The following is an 18,494-nucleotide window of genomic DNA, read 5'->3' on the forward strand; positions in this document are numbered from 1 at the left end:
CCTGGTTCTTTTCAAGCCTGCTAACAGGTTTGATCTTAGTGACGCTTATTGTCTTTGGTGCTCAAGATTCCCTCTCATGAGTCTACACAGTCAATCCGGAATGCACTGCCAACTTCATTAATGTGTCTGTACCTCCCACAGTGTCTGTGCGTGCTTCTCCCACAGCACCTGTCTTCCTTACGGTACCCATTTTGCCTGTTAAACCCACGCTTAGATTTTTGTGTCCATTCTCACTGCCTCCTTTTCTACAAAGTTGCCCCTCGGCCTGGACTCCCATAACTGATTTTGATTCCTCTCTACTCTTCAATGTTCTGCACTTCGTCATTCTCAAGACTCATTTTCTGTGTCTGAGGTTGTTGTGTGCTGTGTGTGATTCCCTTTAAGGATAATTGCTGTGTCTTATTCTGTGTCTCTTTCAGGGTGTCTTGCAGGGCCAGTTACCAGCTCAGTGATAGATGAAATGAATTAGCAACTCATTGCAGTAATATTCTATCCAACCCAATGCTGCATCTCCTGTTCATTTATAACTACAGATTAATTCAGGTGTAATGAAATTATAATTTACACAATTATTGTATGATAGTCATAGAGCAACTGTCTGTAGGTAGCTAAAATACTAGATCTTAAAAGTAGTCTTAAAAAGTTTAATGGAGTGGTAACTTTCTTATGTAACAAGAATATTTAAGTGGGGGTTTGGTGAAGTTACTTTCACAGTATATATATATATAGAAGATTAGAATTTGACTAATAAATGCATGACACATGAATTAATTAGCCAAACTTCAGTAAAACATGTTAAAGATTTGAGTACTTATACAAACAATTCTGGATAAGGATACTGAATGTGTAGATCTTTCATCTACATCTGAATTCATTATAAAATTTAACTTAGTTCTTTCAATGATAGGATGATCTGTAAGAATAAGCAGTGAGAATGGACATGGTAATTCTTAGGAGTGATGAATAGGGTTTGAAGGGAGTGGGGCGTTCATAATAAACCCACAAACAAATAGAGGAGCTGTTGATTAGCTAGTGTGTAATGCTAGCCAAATTAGCTACTGGGAAAGGAAAGGAACAAATCAACGCCATTACCTTTAATGTGAATAAATCCCAGATTTACATAATGGCAAATATTAAAAAGGAAGACTAATCAGAAAAAAAATTAAGAAGCAAAAAAGACTTCATGAAAGTAAAAGAGAATGGTTTTCAGTTATATATTTATGTTTCTGTAAGATGAACATGAAGCAGGCACTGTGGTGCCAACTCCTTCGGAAGGCCTGAGATGGGAGGACAGCTGAAACCCAGGCATTTGAGGCCCACCTGGACAACACAGTGACACCATGTCTCAAAATTTAGGGTCTGGGGACAGTACCATAGGAAAATGTGTGATAAATAAAATAGATGAAAGCATGCCCTCACTATGTAAAGTACACTCTGAATAAGAAAATTCTGAGAGCAAGAGGCAAGTATAAATAAATGAAACCACAAATGAAAATTAAAAATTGTCAAAACCGAGTAACAGTATAAATGAAACACAGTGCAGATGGTATCATGGTAAGATGTAATTTTTACCTTACCAGGCTACAAGATTGACATTTATTAAAGTCAATGAGCATAATGGACACATTATTACTTGCAGTATGCCAGTCACTGTGATTGATTTGGTATGTAGTGTCAAGTTTTTGTTTCAGTAGTTGCTGTCCTAGTGATCTATCCTGAAATAACTGAGGTGCATATATATTACTGTTTAACAGATCACTTCAGAACGTAGTGATGTTGTCAGTGGCTGAGGAATCTCTGCAGTTAGGAGCATGTGATTTGCTCTCTCATAGTTCTACAGTTAAGTGTGAGCCAGGCCTCTAGCCATCTTGAGGCTTGATTGGCTGAGAGCCCACTTCAGGCTCACTCTTGTGACTGTTGGCCGACTGGAGCCTTTGCTAGCTCTGGCTACAGAGATCAGTTCCTTTCACACAGGTCTCTCCAGAGCTGCTTCTGCAATACAGCAGCTGGCCAGTGTGGGTGGGTAGGGGGAAACCTTCTCTTCATAATCTTACCTTAGAAGTGATTTTTCATTTTGTCTGCTAGTGTATGTTTGCTAAGAAGTGAGCAGGATGCAGCCCATGTTTGAGGAAAGGATTGCCCAGGCCATGAACACTAGAAATTAGATTCTTGGGCGTGTGCTGACTTCCACTTGTTAATAATTTGTTCACTATGGCTTTGTGTAGCAGGCTTTCTTTTAGGCCACCAGCCAGTTCCCAAATCATGACCTGGAGACTTCTTATTAGTTATGAATGCTCAGCCTTATATTAGCTCTTATTTTAATCTATTTCTCTTTATCTACATTTTGCCTTGGGACTTTTTACACTCCTCTCTCTCTCTCTCTCTCTCTCTCTCTCTCTCTCTCTCTCTCTCTCTCTCTCTCTCCCTCTCTCCCCCCTCCCTCTCTCTCTCTCTTTCTTTTGTTGGTTCTCTCTCTCTCTCTCTCTCTCTCTCTCTCTCTCTTTCTCTCTCTCTCTCTCTCTCTCTCTCTCACACACACACACACACACACACACACACACACACACACACACTTTCTCACTCTCTTTTTCTTTCTGTTCTACTTTCCTGCTTCTCGTGTATGGTTGGTTGATGGCTTCCTGGCTTCTGGCTCCAGGTGTCTCCCTCTTTTGCTCCTCTCTCTTCTCTCCTTTTGCCTAGATTTCTCCTCCTACTTATTCTCTCTGCCCGCCAGCCCCGCCTATGCCTCCCCTGCTACTGGCCATTCATCTTTTTATTAGACCAATCAAGTGCCTTAGGCCGGCAAGGTGAAACAAATGCAACACATCTTTACATAATTAAACAAATGAACAAATGTAACACATCATTACATAGTTAAAGAAATATTCCACAACATAAACAAATGTGACACATCTTTGCCTAGTTAAACAAATGTTCCACAACAGCTTTGTGGATTTATTTTTTAATAGCAAGAAAACAAAAATTATCACAGACACCAAGAAATACACAATGCTGCTGTTTCTGCATTGAGAGTGATGGAGACAGTAATCCCTTGGACTCTCAACCCTACAGTATACTGTTCCAGCATTCCTTGGCTTCAGAGTATAATATCCCATTGCCACTTAAGAATTTTGATGCTTATTTAATAAGATGAGAGAGACTCAAAAGTTTTTACATAGTGATCTGTATGTGGGTTTTACTTATAGGTAAGAAAAATTGGTTACTAAATGTTCTCTTTTAATAGTAGTAGAATAGAATAGCAAATTTTTGTTTAAACTTTAATTTCATTCTAAATCTATAATTTGCATATATAATTGATAATTGTTCATAATTTCATAAGTTATGTTCTATACTCAGCTCTCTACTCTGAAAAGAAAGCAGTGGTAAAACTTAGAGAGGCTAGGTTGTGACTTGACTTGATGACAAATCATTACCTTCAATCTTCTTCCTAGATTGCTGACCTTTCTTTACCCAACTATCTCATGGCATCTTCAGTTGGACTGCTTCCCACTCAGCTTCTCAACTCTTACCTGGGTACCACCCTGCGGACAATGGAAGATGTCATCGCAGAACAAAGTGTTAGTGGATATTTTGTCTTTTGTTTACAGGTGAGTGTGAGGCCAAGAGTTGTCCGGCCCTACCCCTCTGTACTGATGATTTAAACCTAGTGTTTCCTTACCACGGTTGAAGAATTGCTTCATTTTAGATAGTTGTTTCAATACTGTTTTATATTTGGATAATAGTTTTAATTTGTGGATACCTAAAAGTATATGGATTTGGTCAGATGCATTGAATATCCTCTTCAAAATTAGAAAAAAGAACCATAAAAATATGATTTTTTTCCACAGGGATTATTTTTAAAATCATTACAAGTCAAATGCTATATTAGGACTTTGTATGAAAGCTTTGCCTTCAAAAAATTTTGTAATATTTGACATTCAAGGAGTTGGTTTTTAATCTAAGTTTAGAAATTTTGTTTGCTTGCTTTATTTATGTGACTAAGCATGCTAATCACATAATGTTAAATTTTGTATGTATTGTACCTACAGTATATTATGTGTAACTTACTCCGTGTCCATTTCAAAATACAATGAGGATTCTGGCATATAATGCATTCCTAAGCTTTCTTAAGATGATTAAGTATGTGTTATTTTCACTTTTCTAGAAATTAGAAATCTGTCTGAAATATCTTTTTAAAATTAGTGTGTTTGATTAGACTTCCTCACAGCATTTCCACTATTGAAATTTTATATTTTTGTACCATCTTTGTAAATTACTCAACTGCACTCATTAGTGCTTCCTAAAACTAGAATCATCTCTTTTCCAGTCATTTGTTAACCCCTTTGTTTGAGCTGGCATGTTTAAACTTGAAATACATTGCAGGAAGGAAAAGACACATAACTCTTAGCTCAGGCATTTATAGAAAGATGGAAGCAATGCTTTGGTTTGGCCTGTTGATGTTAGTTACAGCTCGAATTGTTTTGGAAAGGATCTAATGCCGCTGGTTTGTAAAATGGTAGCGAGGGAGTGGTCCTGAAGGTGACATTGGCAGGGGAAAGGCCAAGCATAGGGCACGGTTAATAGAGCGAGTCACTTGCCAAGTCTTTCCATGCTAGAAATGAGCCACAGATGATTTGCTTTCTGGGTCTTACAGCCTACAGCCTCAGGAGAGCCTACTCGTTGGAAAATTGAAACATTTCTTGTATAGACATTCAGCATTTATCTCTGCTTCTTCATGTTCTGTATGTTTCTAGTCCCACTTTCCAGAACTCCAGTCCCACATAAGTCCAAGTTTGATCTGCTCTGTGTGTTATGGGTCAAAGGTCCCAGGATGCAGATGGGTAACATTGCAGTTCGTGGGTCCGGACTTTCCCCAGTGTTCCAGCTCTCCCCCACACTCCACTGCTCCACTGTCCTCTTCTCCTCTCCTGTTGGCTTGAAGCAACTCAAGCTGCCTTTACTTGTCCTTTCCCAGCCTCCCTCTGTGTCCTCAGTAGACTGTTCTCTTTTTCCTTAATAATCGGAAGCTTCCATGTAGGAAACCCTCAGGCTATCTGAGATCTGTTCTCCTGAATCTTCTGCCTGTGCTCCAGCCTGCTTTCCAGCCAATGGTGGAAGAGACCCTTGTGTTTCTGCAGAAGGCCTGTTCTCTGGCCTCCTTTCATTTAAATAGAGAAACTTCAGAGAGTTGCTTTTACATCCCGTCTGTGTCTTTCCTTTTTCCTTTTCCTCTTCATGAGACTAAGGAAGAAAGTGAATGCATGCTGGGGAAGCCAGTGCCAAGTATATGCCTCCTACCCTGCCCGTTTAGCTGAGCCCCTTCCCAGAGCTTCTGTGTATAGTAGGACTGCAAATTCAGTGTGACTTAAACAGATTTAGCATCTTACACAGCCTGTAGCACAGATTCTCCTAACACTGTCTCCATTTCTTTACATGGCATTATAGTCTAATGGAAGTTATCAAACTTTCAGTTTTCAGAAAATATATGATATTTCTTTGGAAGAAATAAAACAGTTACAGTCTTTAGAACCCCACTTTTTTAATGCCCAGAGTAGCATCTTAGTGATCAGTGGCTGCTCAGTTAATGGCAATAGCTGTTACAAAAGTGGAACTTGCTACCTCCCGCTTTTAAGGACCATCCATGTGAAGCTTCTTTATGCCACATATTTATTGAATTCATGGCCTTTACTTTTATATGCGTTGGTAACTAGTGTTTTGTTTTTATTCACAGATTGTTATAAGCATAGGCCTCATGTTTTATGTAGTCCATCGAGCTCAAGTGGAACTGAACGCAGCTATTGTAGCTTGTGAGATGGAACTGAAAACCTCTCTGGTTAAAGGCAGTCAGCCAGATCCCAGTGGCTCTTCCTTCTACAACAAGAGGACCCTCACGTTTTCTGGAGGTGGAATCAATATTGTATGATTCTTACAAACTGGTTGTCAAGAGCCTAGTATGCTGTATAGGCCTAGCAGTCACTTGCCTAGTGGCAGATACGAGTGCTGTTGCATTATGGCACAAACAAAACTGACTAGTTTTTAAATTGCACAATTTTCTAAAAGCAAGAATCATTTTCTGAGTCTGTAAATGTAAATGTAGATGCAGCTTTGGCTGCCCCTTGTTATACCTGTAATGCCTATAGGTGTGCACTTTAGTGTTGTTGAATGGTTTTATTGCTGGGACTTATGAACAGAGAAATAACCCAAATATTTTTTCTGTTTAGTATCTTTATTTATAAAGCTCATGAATAGTTTTGTACATCTGTCTTTAAAGATGAGTAAAAGTAAGCAGTTCTAAATGTGTCATTACTGGATGTTCTTTGCTTAGGTAGTCTTTCCAGAAGGAGTAAACTGTTTGTTTTTCAGGTTTTGTTTTGTTTTGTTTTTGTTTTTATTGTTGTTGTTCCCTTGTCTGTTTTAAGTAGGACAACTTTGCTTCATTTTCTTTGCTTGTAAGAAAATAGATATATTTCAGTTGAATGTATGTTATCAAGCATTATGTCATTGTGGGCCTTTTACACCTTTTCATACAAGCTTAAATCCTACATTGTGGGACTGAAGTGCTCTTAAGATTCCTTTTTATTTTCACTGTGTAATATGCAAAGCAAAAGGGAAATTATTCAGGGGTTGGTGGCTCAAAGGTAGAACCCACATTCTTACTTTATTATATTTGTTTCACCCTCTAGACCTCATCAAAGGGCTGTCTGATAGCATTCTTACTAAACCATTTTCCATTTTTGTATTGATAATTAGGCTTTGAAATAAGTGTACTATTCCTACAAAATGGTGGGCTTACCATCTTTGAAATTGTCTTTCAGGTGGCCTTGTTTAGTCAAAACGCCTTGTTAAAAAGAACCAAGCTTTAAAATCATGTTTATAGTTCCATTAAAGTACTTATATATTTGTCCCCATAGTCTTCAGCTTTAAAATTATAAACATAATATTAACTAATGCCCATGTTTGTGTTATCTGTTGTGTTATTGCTGCTTTGTTTGGGGCTTTGGTGTTCCTTTTCCCTGGGAAGACTCAGGAACTCTGAAATGTGAAATTGTCTCAGTTCTTTTCTTGTAGCGTGTGTGTTTACTAGCAGCACTTAGGGCTGTAGAATACAGTCATCCAATGTGACTCATATGGCGCGCATTCATTAATCAGCTTTACTTTTAAAATAGTTTAATTACAAACTTAATGGCTAGTTGATCTTGTTTGTTATGAATGAGATTGTAGAGATATGGTAACATTTTCTGTTAAGTACTTCATTTTTCTGACTTTTCAACGTATCAAAGCTCTCTCCTCTGCCTTTTCCTTGCAGTAAAACCTTTGCCCTGGTTACTGCTGACCCACAGAGTAATCCTTTGCAAGCAGATTTTTCTAGTCTTCCGCTAGAGATGAATTCGAACATGTTTGTATCCACGATTTTTGCCCTGTTCCGGTTGTTTCCCTTCCCTCACTGATACAAAAGTTCCTTTGCCTTTGAGTAGCAGTAGAAGACCAGAGAACTATGATGAAAAGCATTTGGTCTACAGCGCATGATTGGCCTCCAGATCTTGTCTGTTATTGGTAGAAAAATAACTATATATACTTTTGAGTCCCCATTGCTATTTAGTTTTAAATTTTATTTTAGTTTAACCATCCAAATAAAGGAAATATTTGATTTATTCTTTTCGGTATGATTTGGCAACATTTCTCTTGTGTTTCTCATTAATTATTTTTTTGTTAAAGGAATCTTTATTTAAGATCCATGTTTTCATACTTGTTTTAAAGTTCATGTATTTTAAAGTGCATTCTATTACTTAGTATTTGTGACTTCAACAACTTCACCAAATGAGTATCTGTTGGTAGTTTGTAATGAGTTCTTCCAGATGTTAACACTTTCCCCGGTATTTGTACTAAATATGTAAAGGTAAAAAATAATTTTCTGTATTCTGCCAATCATAATTTTATATAATAAATCATCAACGTTTATAATAGTATGGATTGACCATTTCTAAAATACTAATTTAGCTATACTTTCCCAGGGTCCCAGGAAACAGCAGTCCATTATTGCCATATTATTTGATAGGTGCATCTGGTGGCTGGTGTCCAGGTTACATTTATACTCACGGTAATCTGCAGCATAGCTATGCCATGTTCACTGTCTCTAACCCTGCAACCTAGACTTAGGGCAGCAGCAGTTGCCAGGCAATGCTTTCATTTTGGGCACATGTCGCCTCCAGCCATATGTGTTTATGAAATGCATATTCACAGAAATGAGATGCACAGCATTCTTTCTCACTGGTTAACTACAGTCTAAAGTTACTTTATATTCAGAGTCCACCTAGTTTTCAAGTCTGGTGAAAGTTTTGTCCTGTTTTCTTTAAGATTTCCACCTTGACAAATTTGCATTACCTCTTTTTAAAACCATGTTTATACTTACTGTGTTTTTATGTCTTTTTTATTTGATCATCTGATTTGTGAATTATTGAAGTCCATACTCTTGATGAAAAGTCGTATCACCCAGTCTCTGTCTTTAGAATGCTCATTTTGAGTTTATATTTGGAAGTTACTGGATTTATTCAGGGTCAGCCATACTCACCCTTGATGCACTGTAACCAGCTGCTCATGTTCCAGGATGGCTTCCCAGTGCTCACCTACTCGACTGTCAGACAGTCTCCTCCCTGTGAAGCTGTGAAGGTCAGTGTTCGTTTGCCCTCACTGTGAACAAATTAAACAGTAGAGGTGCTCCCCTGTCCCCAGCATCATATGTATTACCTGTGGTGGTAATTTGAACTCTTCCTGGGGAAGTTGCTAGGACTTAAATTTGTTGTCCATGAGACTGTCTTTCCAGGTCTTGGAAGCCGCTAGGTGTGTGCCACATTGGTGCAAATAAATCCATACTGTGTGGCAGATGCATGCCGTTCACAGAAAAGGAGCATTTGACGAGAAGAAGAGGTTTATTGTGAAGCTAGAGAACAATTGTAACTAGGTTGATGGCCTTGGTGCTGAGATTTTGTTTCAGCTGAAGGCTACACCTAGGCTGTGAATGATACTCCATGTAATACTGTCAGGCTTCTCAGATTCGATTTTTCTGGTTTCTCTTATGATAAGGTATTTAGGATATATATTTTTAAAAATCATTGCTTTAAGCTGAAAAGCCATTTAAATGGGGAGAGGAATTACTGTCATAGGATATTTAAAACTCAGGAGTTCAAATAAACTCACATGTTGAACAGACACTGTTGACTTTGCAGCTGAATTATAACCTGGTGTATCTGAGCTGCAAAGTGATTGCTGCAAGCTGTTCTCAGAGGTGGTTGGGATTTACAGTGGAGAACTCCACCAGTGAAGCAGTGGTTTGAAAATTGGTATCCCACATCACTCGTGTGCCTAAGAAAATAAAAGGAAATGTTTTACTTTTCTTCTCTCTTCTCTTTCTTTTCTATGGTTGTAAAGACGTGTTCATGGGAGAGAACAATTCAGGGGGAGGGGGATGCATCCTGCTTCTGGCAGTGGTCATGCTGATGATCAATCTCATGATCTCATGTTGGGTGTTAGGATTGTAGGAGCGGTGCTGTGACAGGTGATTCTGATTTCTTAGATTGGCCTTTGCTTTTCAGCTCCTGTGTCAGAAAATGCCATCTGTTAACACAGTGTTAGTTTCTTGATGCTTTTTCATAAAATCAAAAACTTGTCCTGATTTAGTTTTCTGTCCATTTGTACCTAGTTTCTCTGACAGTTTCCTGGAAAGTACATTGCAGCTACCATAAATGATCTTAGCATCCAGAATGATGTTTCTTTTTACCTGATCCAATGCTTTTTTTCATCTCTTGTTGTCAAAATTGCCTTCTAGAATAAAAAAAAAAAAAGGGTCCACAAAGGAAGCCAAGTATGATGATGTATGCCTGTTATGCCGCTTATGCCAGCACTCCTGGAAGCTGAGTTCAAGGACAGTCTGGATTACATGGCATAACCTTATCTCAAAAACAAAACAAAACAAAAATCAAAAATAAAATAAAGAAGCCACAGGGAATAATCATACATTGCAGAGGCTTAAGACTGGGTGTAACATCAGATAAGCACACTGCTGGGTGCCTGTCATTCAAGGTCGTGCACCGGCAGGCTATGGCCCCTCTCCTTGTTGATATTAGAATACATGTTAGCACTCTTAAGCTTGAGAAAATGTATATTAATAGGGTATGTGCTGAACTGAGTTTAAAAAGCATATCAATGTGTGTATTGTAGTGTTAAACAAGGTATGTGCATGTGATAGGTTTATATTGAATCACCCTGTCAGGTTAAACAAACATCATTATCCAGGTTTAGTAATAACCAGATAATTACCACTGCTTTAAAAACAACTCAGAATTCCTCAAGGTAATGTGCTAGATAGGAAACTTGAAAATTCACAAAATATGCAGCAAAATTGAATAGAAAAAGTGTGCTGTATGTGGATAAGACCAGAAATAAACACTTTGAAATTCTTATAGAGTGGAATACTTTAATGTAAATATTTAGCATGCATAAAGTTCATGGCCAACATGAATGCTTGGAGCATGGTCTGTTGTTTGTCTCTTGTAGTCTTGTTCAAAGCGTACCTTGCCAAGGGTGGTAGGGACTAAACAGTTTTCCACTCAATTTTTCAGTTTATTACTTTGATTTCAAGTTAATTATCTGGTTTTTCAGTGTCATGTTTCCACTGTGAACATGCAGCTGGCCCGCTTCCTGTGGAACCAGTGACTCTGGGCTGTAGGAGAGCATCCTTTCATTAGAAGGGCGTGGTCTAGGAGCGCTGACTCTCAGACGCATTGTTTCTCCTCCTCTGCCCTTGGCTGCCAGGTCAAGATGAGGCTTTGTTTTTTGGTGGGCATCTTGGCAGAAAACCCAGGGCAGGGGTTTCTCTGGTACTTGCTTGGCTAGTGTCAGTGGGTGGAAAGAGAGAGCCAGAGATCCTGGGAACATACTGGCTTTCAAGTCTGTGAGCTTCTGAAAGGAAGTTTGATGTTGTTCATACCAAAAACTACCATCCTCTGTGACACCCAGCATGCAGCAAAGGAGCTGATAGGCCTAAGTGTCCCTGCTATGGGAGGAGGAGACAATTCTGGAAGAGTAGATGCAGAGGAGCTTCTCCCAAGGGCTTCCCGTCATCCGCTTCCCATCCCACCACTAGCATGTCTGACAGCTTATTTATCATGGTTGTTCCCGTGGCACCTGGAAACAGCACAGCACCCAGAGGAGTGATAGAGCCAGTATAGGAGATTCAGCAGACCTCAGATAGGATGCACTAGCTGATACCAGTGAGCTAAAAGTTACTTAGGAAAGAGGCAAATGCTGCAACTCTAACAACAGCACATCTTACACCAAAGTCGCATATACATTTGTGTGATAGCAACATCGGCATCCGCCCATGGGATGAATGTAGTCGTGAAACTGCAGAAGGACGCTTACTAGTTTAATATGGGTTCCTCAGCTGGTAGTGGAGCATACAGGCTTGTGTCCCAGGATGGCATGAAGAACAGTGAAGACCAAAAGCTGAAAAGGAAGGGGAAGAAGAGTCACACATGAAAGTAAAATGGTGTGGCAGAAGTTATCCTTGAGTTAAAGTGTGCTCATCATGGGTTTACTGCCCGAAGCCTTGAGGTGATGCAGCACTTTGCTGAAGAGTGAACCTACTTAAGGTCAAGTGCCCTGAACCATCCCAGGTCCGCCATCATTCCTGAATGCAAGCTCTTGAGAAGTTAAGAAGTAAAGTGTTTCTGTTGTTCTGTTTCACTACCTGGGCGGTAATAGTCTGCCTCGTAGTATTTGGGGAAGTTAAAGAGGCTGTGTAGAGAGAGAGAACTAAGAGTACAGTAAGCTGTTACTATCCAAACCTACCTCATTCTTCAGAGCTGAGAGACCCCTCCAGTGGGTGGATGTAGAAGCCTAAGATGACTGGAAGGGTCCCTCAGCTCTGAAGAATGAGCAAGGGCAGTGGAGCATTAAAACTCCTACATGGTTCTGGGAAGTTGCAGACACAACATAAAAAATAAACCCTGCATGGTTCATACAGCATAAAAGAGCAACATAAAAACCCATTGACACAAAATGCGTGAGTAAGGAAAGCAGTGCTTAGAGAAGTCACTGAGTTGGGTGAGGTTGGGTTTTTCTGTTTTGTTTTGTTTTTTTAGTTTTTTGAGACAGGGTTTCTCTGTGTAGCTTTGTGCCTTTCCTGGAACTCACTCTGTAAACCAGGCTAACCTTGAACTCACAGAGATCCGCCTGCTTCTGCCTCCCGAGTGCTGGGATTAAAGGCGTGCACCACCACTGCCTGGCGAGTGTTTTTGCATGTTGCAAAAACATAGGAGCCCTTAGCTGAAAAGACAAAAAGATGAATGTCCTAGAGAGGAGGGAACGTCTTTTTTGTTGTTTGTTTCATGGACAGATGACTTTCCAAGTCAGTACTTCCTTCCCAGCTAACTGCTGCCTCCACCAGCAGCTTTTAGTAGCTTAAGCTGGTGCATCATGTAGACTTACTGGAATTGATTACTGCTTTTGAGTTATGCACTCTTCACAGGGGCTACCAAGTTCATCCATCCTTGTTTATGATGCCAGTCTACCTTTTGTATCATGTCAATATAGTTCTGAATGAGGAAAAGAAAATTTGGATTCTCTGATTTTGCATTTCAGCCAGTCACTTTTTTTTTTTTTCAGTAAAAACAGAAAATTGGTTAGATATATGCTTGGCCTGGGGTTATGGCGATAAGAGTAATAGGAGGTGAACTCTCTCTTGATGAGGGAGGTGGAGTGTGGAAACAGTAGCTGTGCAGTCTGAGCAGACCTGTGGTGAGTTGAGGAAGGCCAAGCAGAAAGAACAGGAGAGAGATGAGTAGGATTGCAGGGGATAGGCCAGAATTAGAAGGTGTACCATAGTTAGTGATCGCTGAATTGAAGTCTGAAGAATAAATGCAGATTGTTAAGGAAAGAGGAGGGACATGGGAATTCAAAGCACAAGAAAGTATCATAAATATTTAAGTACAGCGAGAACACGAAGGGCAGGAAGCGAAGTATTAAACCAATGCTGGAGTAATACATAAGATGCTTGTGTTGTAAATGCACAAATGGACTCATATAATACAGGAAGCATGAGTTGTATATTTATGGATAAGAAAATGCTGAAGTAGCAAGAGCATCTGAATTTTCAATTGCACACAATAGTTAAGGAAATTGAAGAATGCCAAAACCACTAATCCAAGGGTTAATCAAGGGTGAAGTAAAGACCAGAAATCAGATATGACAGTAAATATAGGAAGGAGATGTGCAAAATAAATTTGGCAAATGTAGGATGCAGATTGGCGTATGGGGAAGGCACTGGGATGGCTCACTCTTTCTGCAGTGGATGGTAGCATAAATAAGAGCAGTTTAAGGTCAGATAGCTAAAAGGGTGGTGGCAGTTGAAATGCTTCTAGGGTATGGCGATCAACAAACAGACAAAGTAGGTATAAATCTGCAACTTAAGGGATAGGGCTGTGATAGAGGATTGGGAATAAACACAGAACATGTAGCGGTAGATTTGGTACCAAGTGAGGATAATAGTGACCATGAATAGAACTGGAAATGAGAAGAGTCTGAGCCTGGTAGTGCAGCCTGAGGAGAGCCACCTGCAGTGTGAGATGGAAGGTTCTAGAAAGAACTCAGTTTGACTACTTCAGAAAGGAGAAAAACAAAGCATTCAAATGTATTCAGTGAGCTTAACCATTAAGATGATGTTGGTGTCTTGGTGACAGTACATGGAAGCAGGAGGTATGAAGCTTGGAGGGGTGTGTTGTGTGACTTGGAGATGAGGAAATAGATGCTGTAAATTAGGTCTCTGAATAACTATGGCAACTGAAGGAGTAACAGAAAAAACCCTGAAGTGAAGGGAGACCTGCTTTTCAAGGAGGTGCACACTGCTGAATGCCTTTCTCTAACTTTTGTTTTTCTTTTCTTCTCTGTGTGGTACTGAGAATGGTACCCCACACACTAGACAAGTTACCAATCTGAGATGCTTAGTTTCTCTTTTTATTTTGAGATAAGAGTCTCACTAAATTGCTCAGACTGGCCCAATACTTGAGGTCACCCTGTCTCAGCCTCCTGAGTAGCTAGGATTCCAGGCATGTATGCTCAGGCCTGGCATCTTTCCTCTGACTGTTCATGTCTTTTCAGTTAATACACCTATTAACTGTGTCAGTGTAAACTTCAAAAGACGGACTGAAGGAGAAGAGAAAGCCCACTTGGGGAGCAGGGAAAAGATGAGGCAGAACTAGGTTCTCCACATTAAAGTCATCTGGGAAACCAAAGCACTTGCCACGCTGGCTGACCTTTCTCACCTTTTCGTTCTAATATCTCTGAGTAGGTCTTCGGCGTGCACACCTCTTCAAGAGCCTCAACCAGTTCTGATGTTCACTGCTGACGACAGCGTTTCTGTTAAGGTGGGATGACTGAGGTTGTTTAAGCAGTGAGGTAATTGCCATCTACAACTTCAGTTAGTGTATTAACTCATTGGATTATTCCTTAGCTTATCTCACAAGATACGAGCATGGACTCAGTGGAGCATTGGCCCGGAAGCTGTGGCATAATATGAATATTTCTGACTGTTGCCAATTAACTACATAATGTTGTTACAGCAGAATGTGTCCACAGTATACTGCTCCTTTACCTGATGTCTATTTCATTTTAAAGGGAGTTGTTGTTCATGTGTTTTATTCTTTTAATTTAGCTAATCTCAATGATCAACTGCAATAGTGGTTGAAAATATACCCAAGAATTTTTTTAAAGCAACAAAATTGACTTAAAACTCTCTTCTTGCAAAGGAACATGACTCTAGAATGAGTAGCCTAGTTGTTTCTGTGGTTAAATACAATGCCAACTTTAACTGATCTAGGATGACTTTTAAGTATTTTTTTCTCATCCCTCTCTAAAATAAGAATATCAAAAGGCTCAGAAGAGCAGGCAGATCCAAGACCATCCATACTAAACTCAGTCTAAAGATTTCCTCTACTCGATGTTTATAGTCCAGTGGCGATTTTTTAAGCATGAAATAAGGCAGACACAGAAAAACAAATACCACATCTTCCCACTGTATTTTGGAAACTAAAAAATTGACCTCAGAGAATAACCTAGATGAATAGTGGTTAGAAATAAACACTATTAGATGAGAGGGGAGTGTGGAGAGGGATGGAGGGAAGTTAGATAAGAGCTCTAAAGTATCAGGGGGAACAGATTCAGTGTTTCTATAACAGGATTTGGTTACAGCACTCCATGATCTACTTCTGAGTAACTAGAAGACTACATAGTTCCCAACACACAAAAATGAGCAATGTGTGAAGACATGGAAATGCCTCTTATCCTGACTCCATCACTACACGTTGTTTACATGTGTGTACTTAGTATAATATACCCCATCAGAATGCATAAAAATGAGTTTTAAAACATTTATTGAAAAGTTTGGTCAGTTTTAGGAAATGGTCTTTAAAGCAGAATACTGTTCAGATGTCTCATGTCAGGAGGTAAGTCATTTTTTTAAGATCAGAAGTGGGTGGCAAAGCATCCTCTGGCCCCATCGTGCTTTCTACACAACATCAGGAGGCCTAGACATCAGTGACAGCTTGCTCCCTGAGCTGGTTACAGCAGGGGCCATTACCTTCAATTAGTGAAATTATCCCCCTGCACTTCAATCTAGATTTTGATTAAGGCAGAAGTCTCTGAATATATCAAGTCCTATAAAACACATAGCAATTACAAAGACTTTTGACACACAAATCTTTTTTTTTTTTTTTTTTAGTTTCAAATTTCTGAGATGAGGAAAAATGATTTGGGACTGGGGAGATGGATCAGCTGGTAAAGTGGGAGAGTGTGATCACCAGAACTCATGTGAAAAAAATCCATGGAGCCGAAGACTGAGGGATCCCTGGGGCTCCCTGGCCGGCCAGCCTAGCCTACCTGGCAAGCTCTAGGCCAGCAAGAAATTGTGTGTCCAAAATGGGTGGACAGCATAGGTGTGGGGACATACATCTTTAATCCCAGCACGTGGGAGGCACAGGCCTGCAGATCTCTGTGAGTTCAAGGCCATCCTGTTCTACATAGCAAATTCCAGGCCAGCCAAGACTAAGTGAGACCCTGCCTCAAAAAGATAAAAAAGAAAAGAAAAGAAAGGTGGATGACACCTGAGGAACAACACCCAAGCTTGTTGTCAGGTAGCCTACACCTACACACACACACACACACACACACACACACACACACACACACACACACAGGAGAGAGACAGAGAGAGGGAGGGAGGAGAGACATGATCACATAGTTAAGATAATGCCAAAGTTTGTTACATGTCAAGATAGGATTTTTCTCTGCAAAAAAAGGAAGCAAAATCTGTGCAAATTCAGGGACATTTATAAGAAATAACTGAAAGGGAGGGGGATTATTTGTAAGTCACAGTTACAAGCATTTTCTTCCCTCCTAGCCTTCTTCTATGTGTGGCATATGGTCAGACCAAGGGTAGTTCTCTCCAGTGTTAGACTCAAGCTGAGGATGTGATAATGAATGCTCTGCAGATGGTCATCATCCCGACATTACTGTGGAGGGAAGAGAAGAAGAGAGAGGGGGAAAGGAGAAAGGGGGAGGGGAGAGGAGAGAATGAGCTTTGAATACCCAGGAGCAGATCCATAATCATTAGATGTTTTCTTAGCTGGAGGACCTTTTGAGCATATTGATTTGCTGGAGTCAGAACCAAAATGGGATTTTTTTTCAAACATCCAAAGAACCTGTTTTTCTATTACATTTTATTTGTAATTCTACAGAAAGATTTTGATGTTTTAAAACCTATGTTTTGCCACTTGTTCAACCTCAGTTGGCTCTTAGTTACAGATGGGAGGTGATGCTCAGTGTAGTTTCTCATGTGTACTTTGGCTGCATTCTCCCTAAAGGCTGTGAAATGGTGGTAACTTCTGCAAGGCATAAACCATGACAGACATGTGGACTGAGAGTCCTCACTGCCCCTCTTCATTTACTCTCAGATTCTTTACCAGTTCTGCAGGGCACAAGGGGGGGAAAAGGCCCAAATATTTTCACTCAGGTCTGACATCAAATCATTTGGAATTATGTCATTGCCAAGTGTTAAGTGCCAGAGACAGACTCACAGTGACTTGTAAGTTGGTTTGTGGAGACATAGGTGTTGCCATATAGCAACACTGGAGTAGACTGGCTTTCTCTGATACTTGTGACACATGAACCCCAAATTAACTTTAACGTGAAGTCCCAAGGTTAACATCAGGTTTAATTGAGTTAGAATCACCTTTTGCCTTATGATTTGTTCTTTCATATTCCTCCTCAGAATTAAACAGGAGCGATTCAGCCCCACTGTTCTTCCTATGGGGCTTGCTACAGCAATGTCAGGGCTAACTTACACCTGGGAATATGTGAGTGAGCCGGAGAAGCCTGCTGATCCCATGATCAAGTCGTGAATTCTTTCAAACTAGTGTCCCATCTTACAATAATTACCTCCAAGCATTTTTCCTGCTTTATAATGTGCAAGAATGATGCAAAGATCATCTCCAATAAGTATTAGGTCTCTAACCCACGACAAATGGCTAGCTGAGGTGCCTATTTAACATATCAGAGCAAGCCTGGCCATCTGGGATGCAGATTCCAAGGGGGCACCTGGGGCTGGCAAGTTGCTGGAGTAGTGTGCAGTTGATTCAAAATCTGCTGGGACAGATAGATAGATTGGGGACAGAAGGTTAAGTTTAGGAGTTTAGGGGGAATTTTTTATCTTGATTGTACATTTGAAACCTCCGGGCCCATGGTCCTGATAGTTGAGGGAAGGGAGTCCCATGACTAGGGGAGAAAGAGATTCCACCCTCAGGAATAGGCAGAATAGGCAGAATGGGAAACAGGCTGTTGATTGGCAGTACTTATCTGGAGTCTGTTTGCCTGATGAAAGTTGATCCAAGTGGACTCCCTGAAGCTTACGTGATTTTTTCTTAAGTTTATAAAAAGAGATAAAAGTTTTAGATGTGTTAGCATTGCCACTGTTTGTAACCTGTACTGAAATCCACATTGTAGAAAAAACAGTAGACTGGTGCCTTTGAGTCATAGTGAAAGCCTGGGAAATAAAAAATGATTTGGGATTAAAAGCACCTATGAGATTAACTCTTTCAGAGTCTGGTAGCAAGGTGAACTGCTTGTCTTCCTCAGCTGGAGACCCAGTAGCTCTAGGAAAGTGAGGCCTGAGGCCTGACTTACCTAGGGAGAGAAGGTAGCTGTAGTGTTGGGGGAGGAGCTAGTATGCCTGCTGTAGTCACCCTGACAAAGATAGTTAGTCAATATCATCAGAGACCTAGGAAGGGTAAATTATAGCAGGAGGTGTAATCAAGTGGCCTACGTATCAGTTAATATGACGGAGACTTCCCCACTACCCAGATGGTTGCTCTAGGCTCCTGTGGTCTCGGTGGCTTCATGGGGGCAGTGGTCAGTCTGCTGCTGCTGCCCAGGATGACATTTCAGCT

At 40.3% G+C, this 18,494-nt stretch overlaps 1 protein-coding gene across 2 annotated transcripts in view; it reads left to right on the forward strand.

Moving 5' to 3' along the window:
- Positions 1-18,494, forward strand: part of Tmem64 (transmembrane protein 64) — a 48,871-nt gene that overhangs the window by 12,482 nt on the left and 17,895 nt on the right. The window contains exons 2-3 of one of the 2 annotated variants that reach the window (XM_059253889.1): positions 3,453-3,608; positions 5,732-7,664. In XM_059253889.1, the coding sequence (XP_059109872.1) occupies positions 3,453-3,608; positions 5,732-5,923 (348 nt within the window). In that variant the 3' untranslated portion in view covers positions 5,924-7,664. Of the gene's footprint in view, positions 1-3,452; positions 3,609-5,731; positions 7,665-18,494 lie in introns of those variants that run through there. The other variant, XM_059253888.1, reaches the window with a different exon arrangement.

Source organism: Peromyscus eremicus, chromosome 2, assembly GCF_949786415.1.
Source record: "Peromyscus eremicus chromosome 2, PerEre_H2_v1, whole genome shotgun sequence".
NCBI lineage: Eukaryota > Metazoa > Chordata > Mammalia > Rodentia > Cricetidae > Peromyscus > Peromyscus eremicus.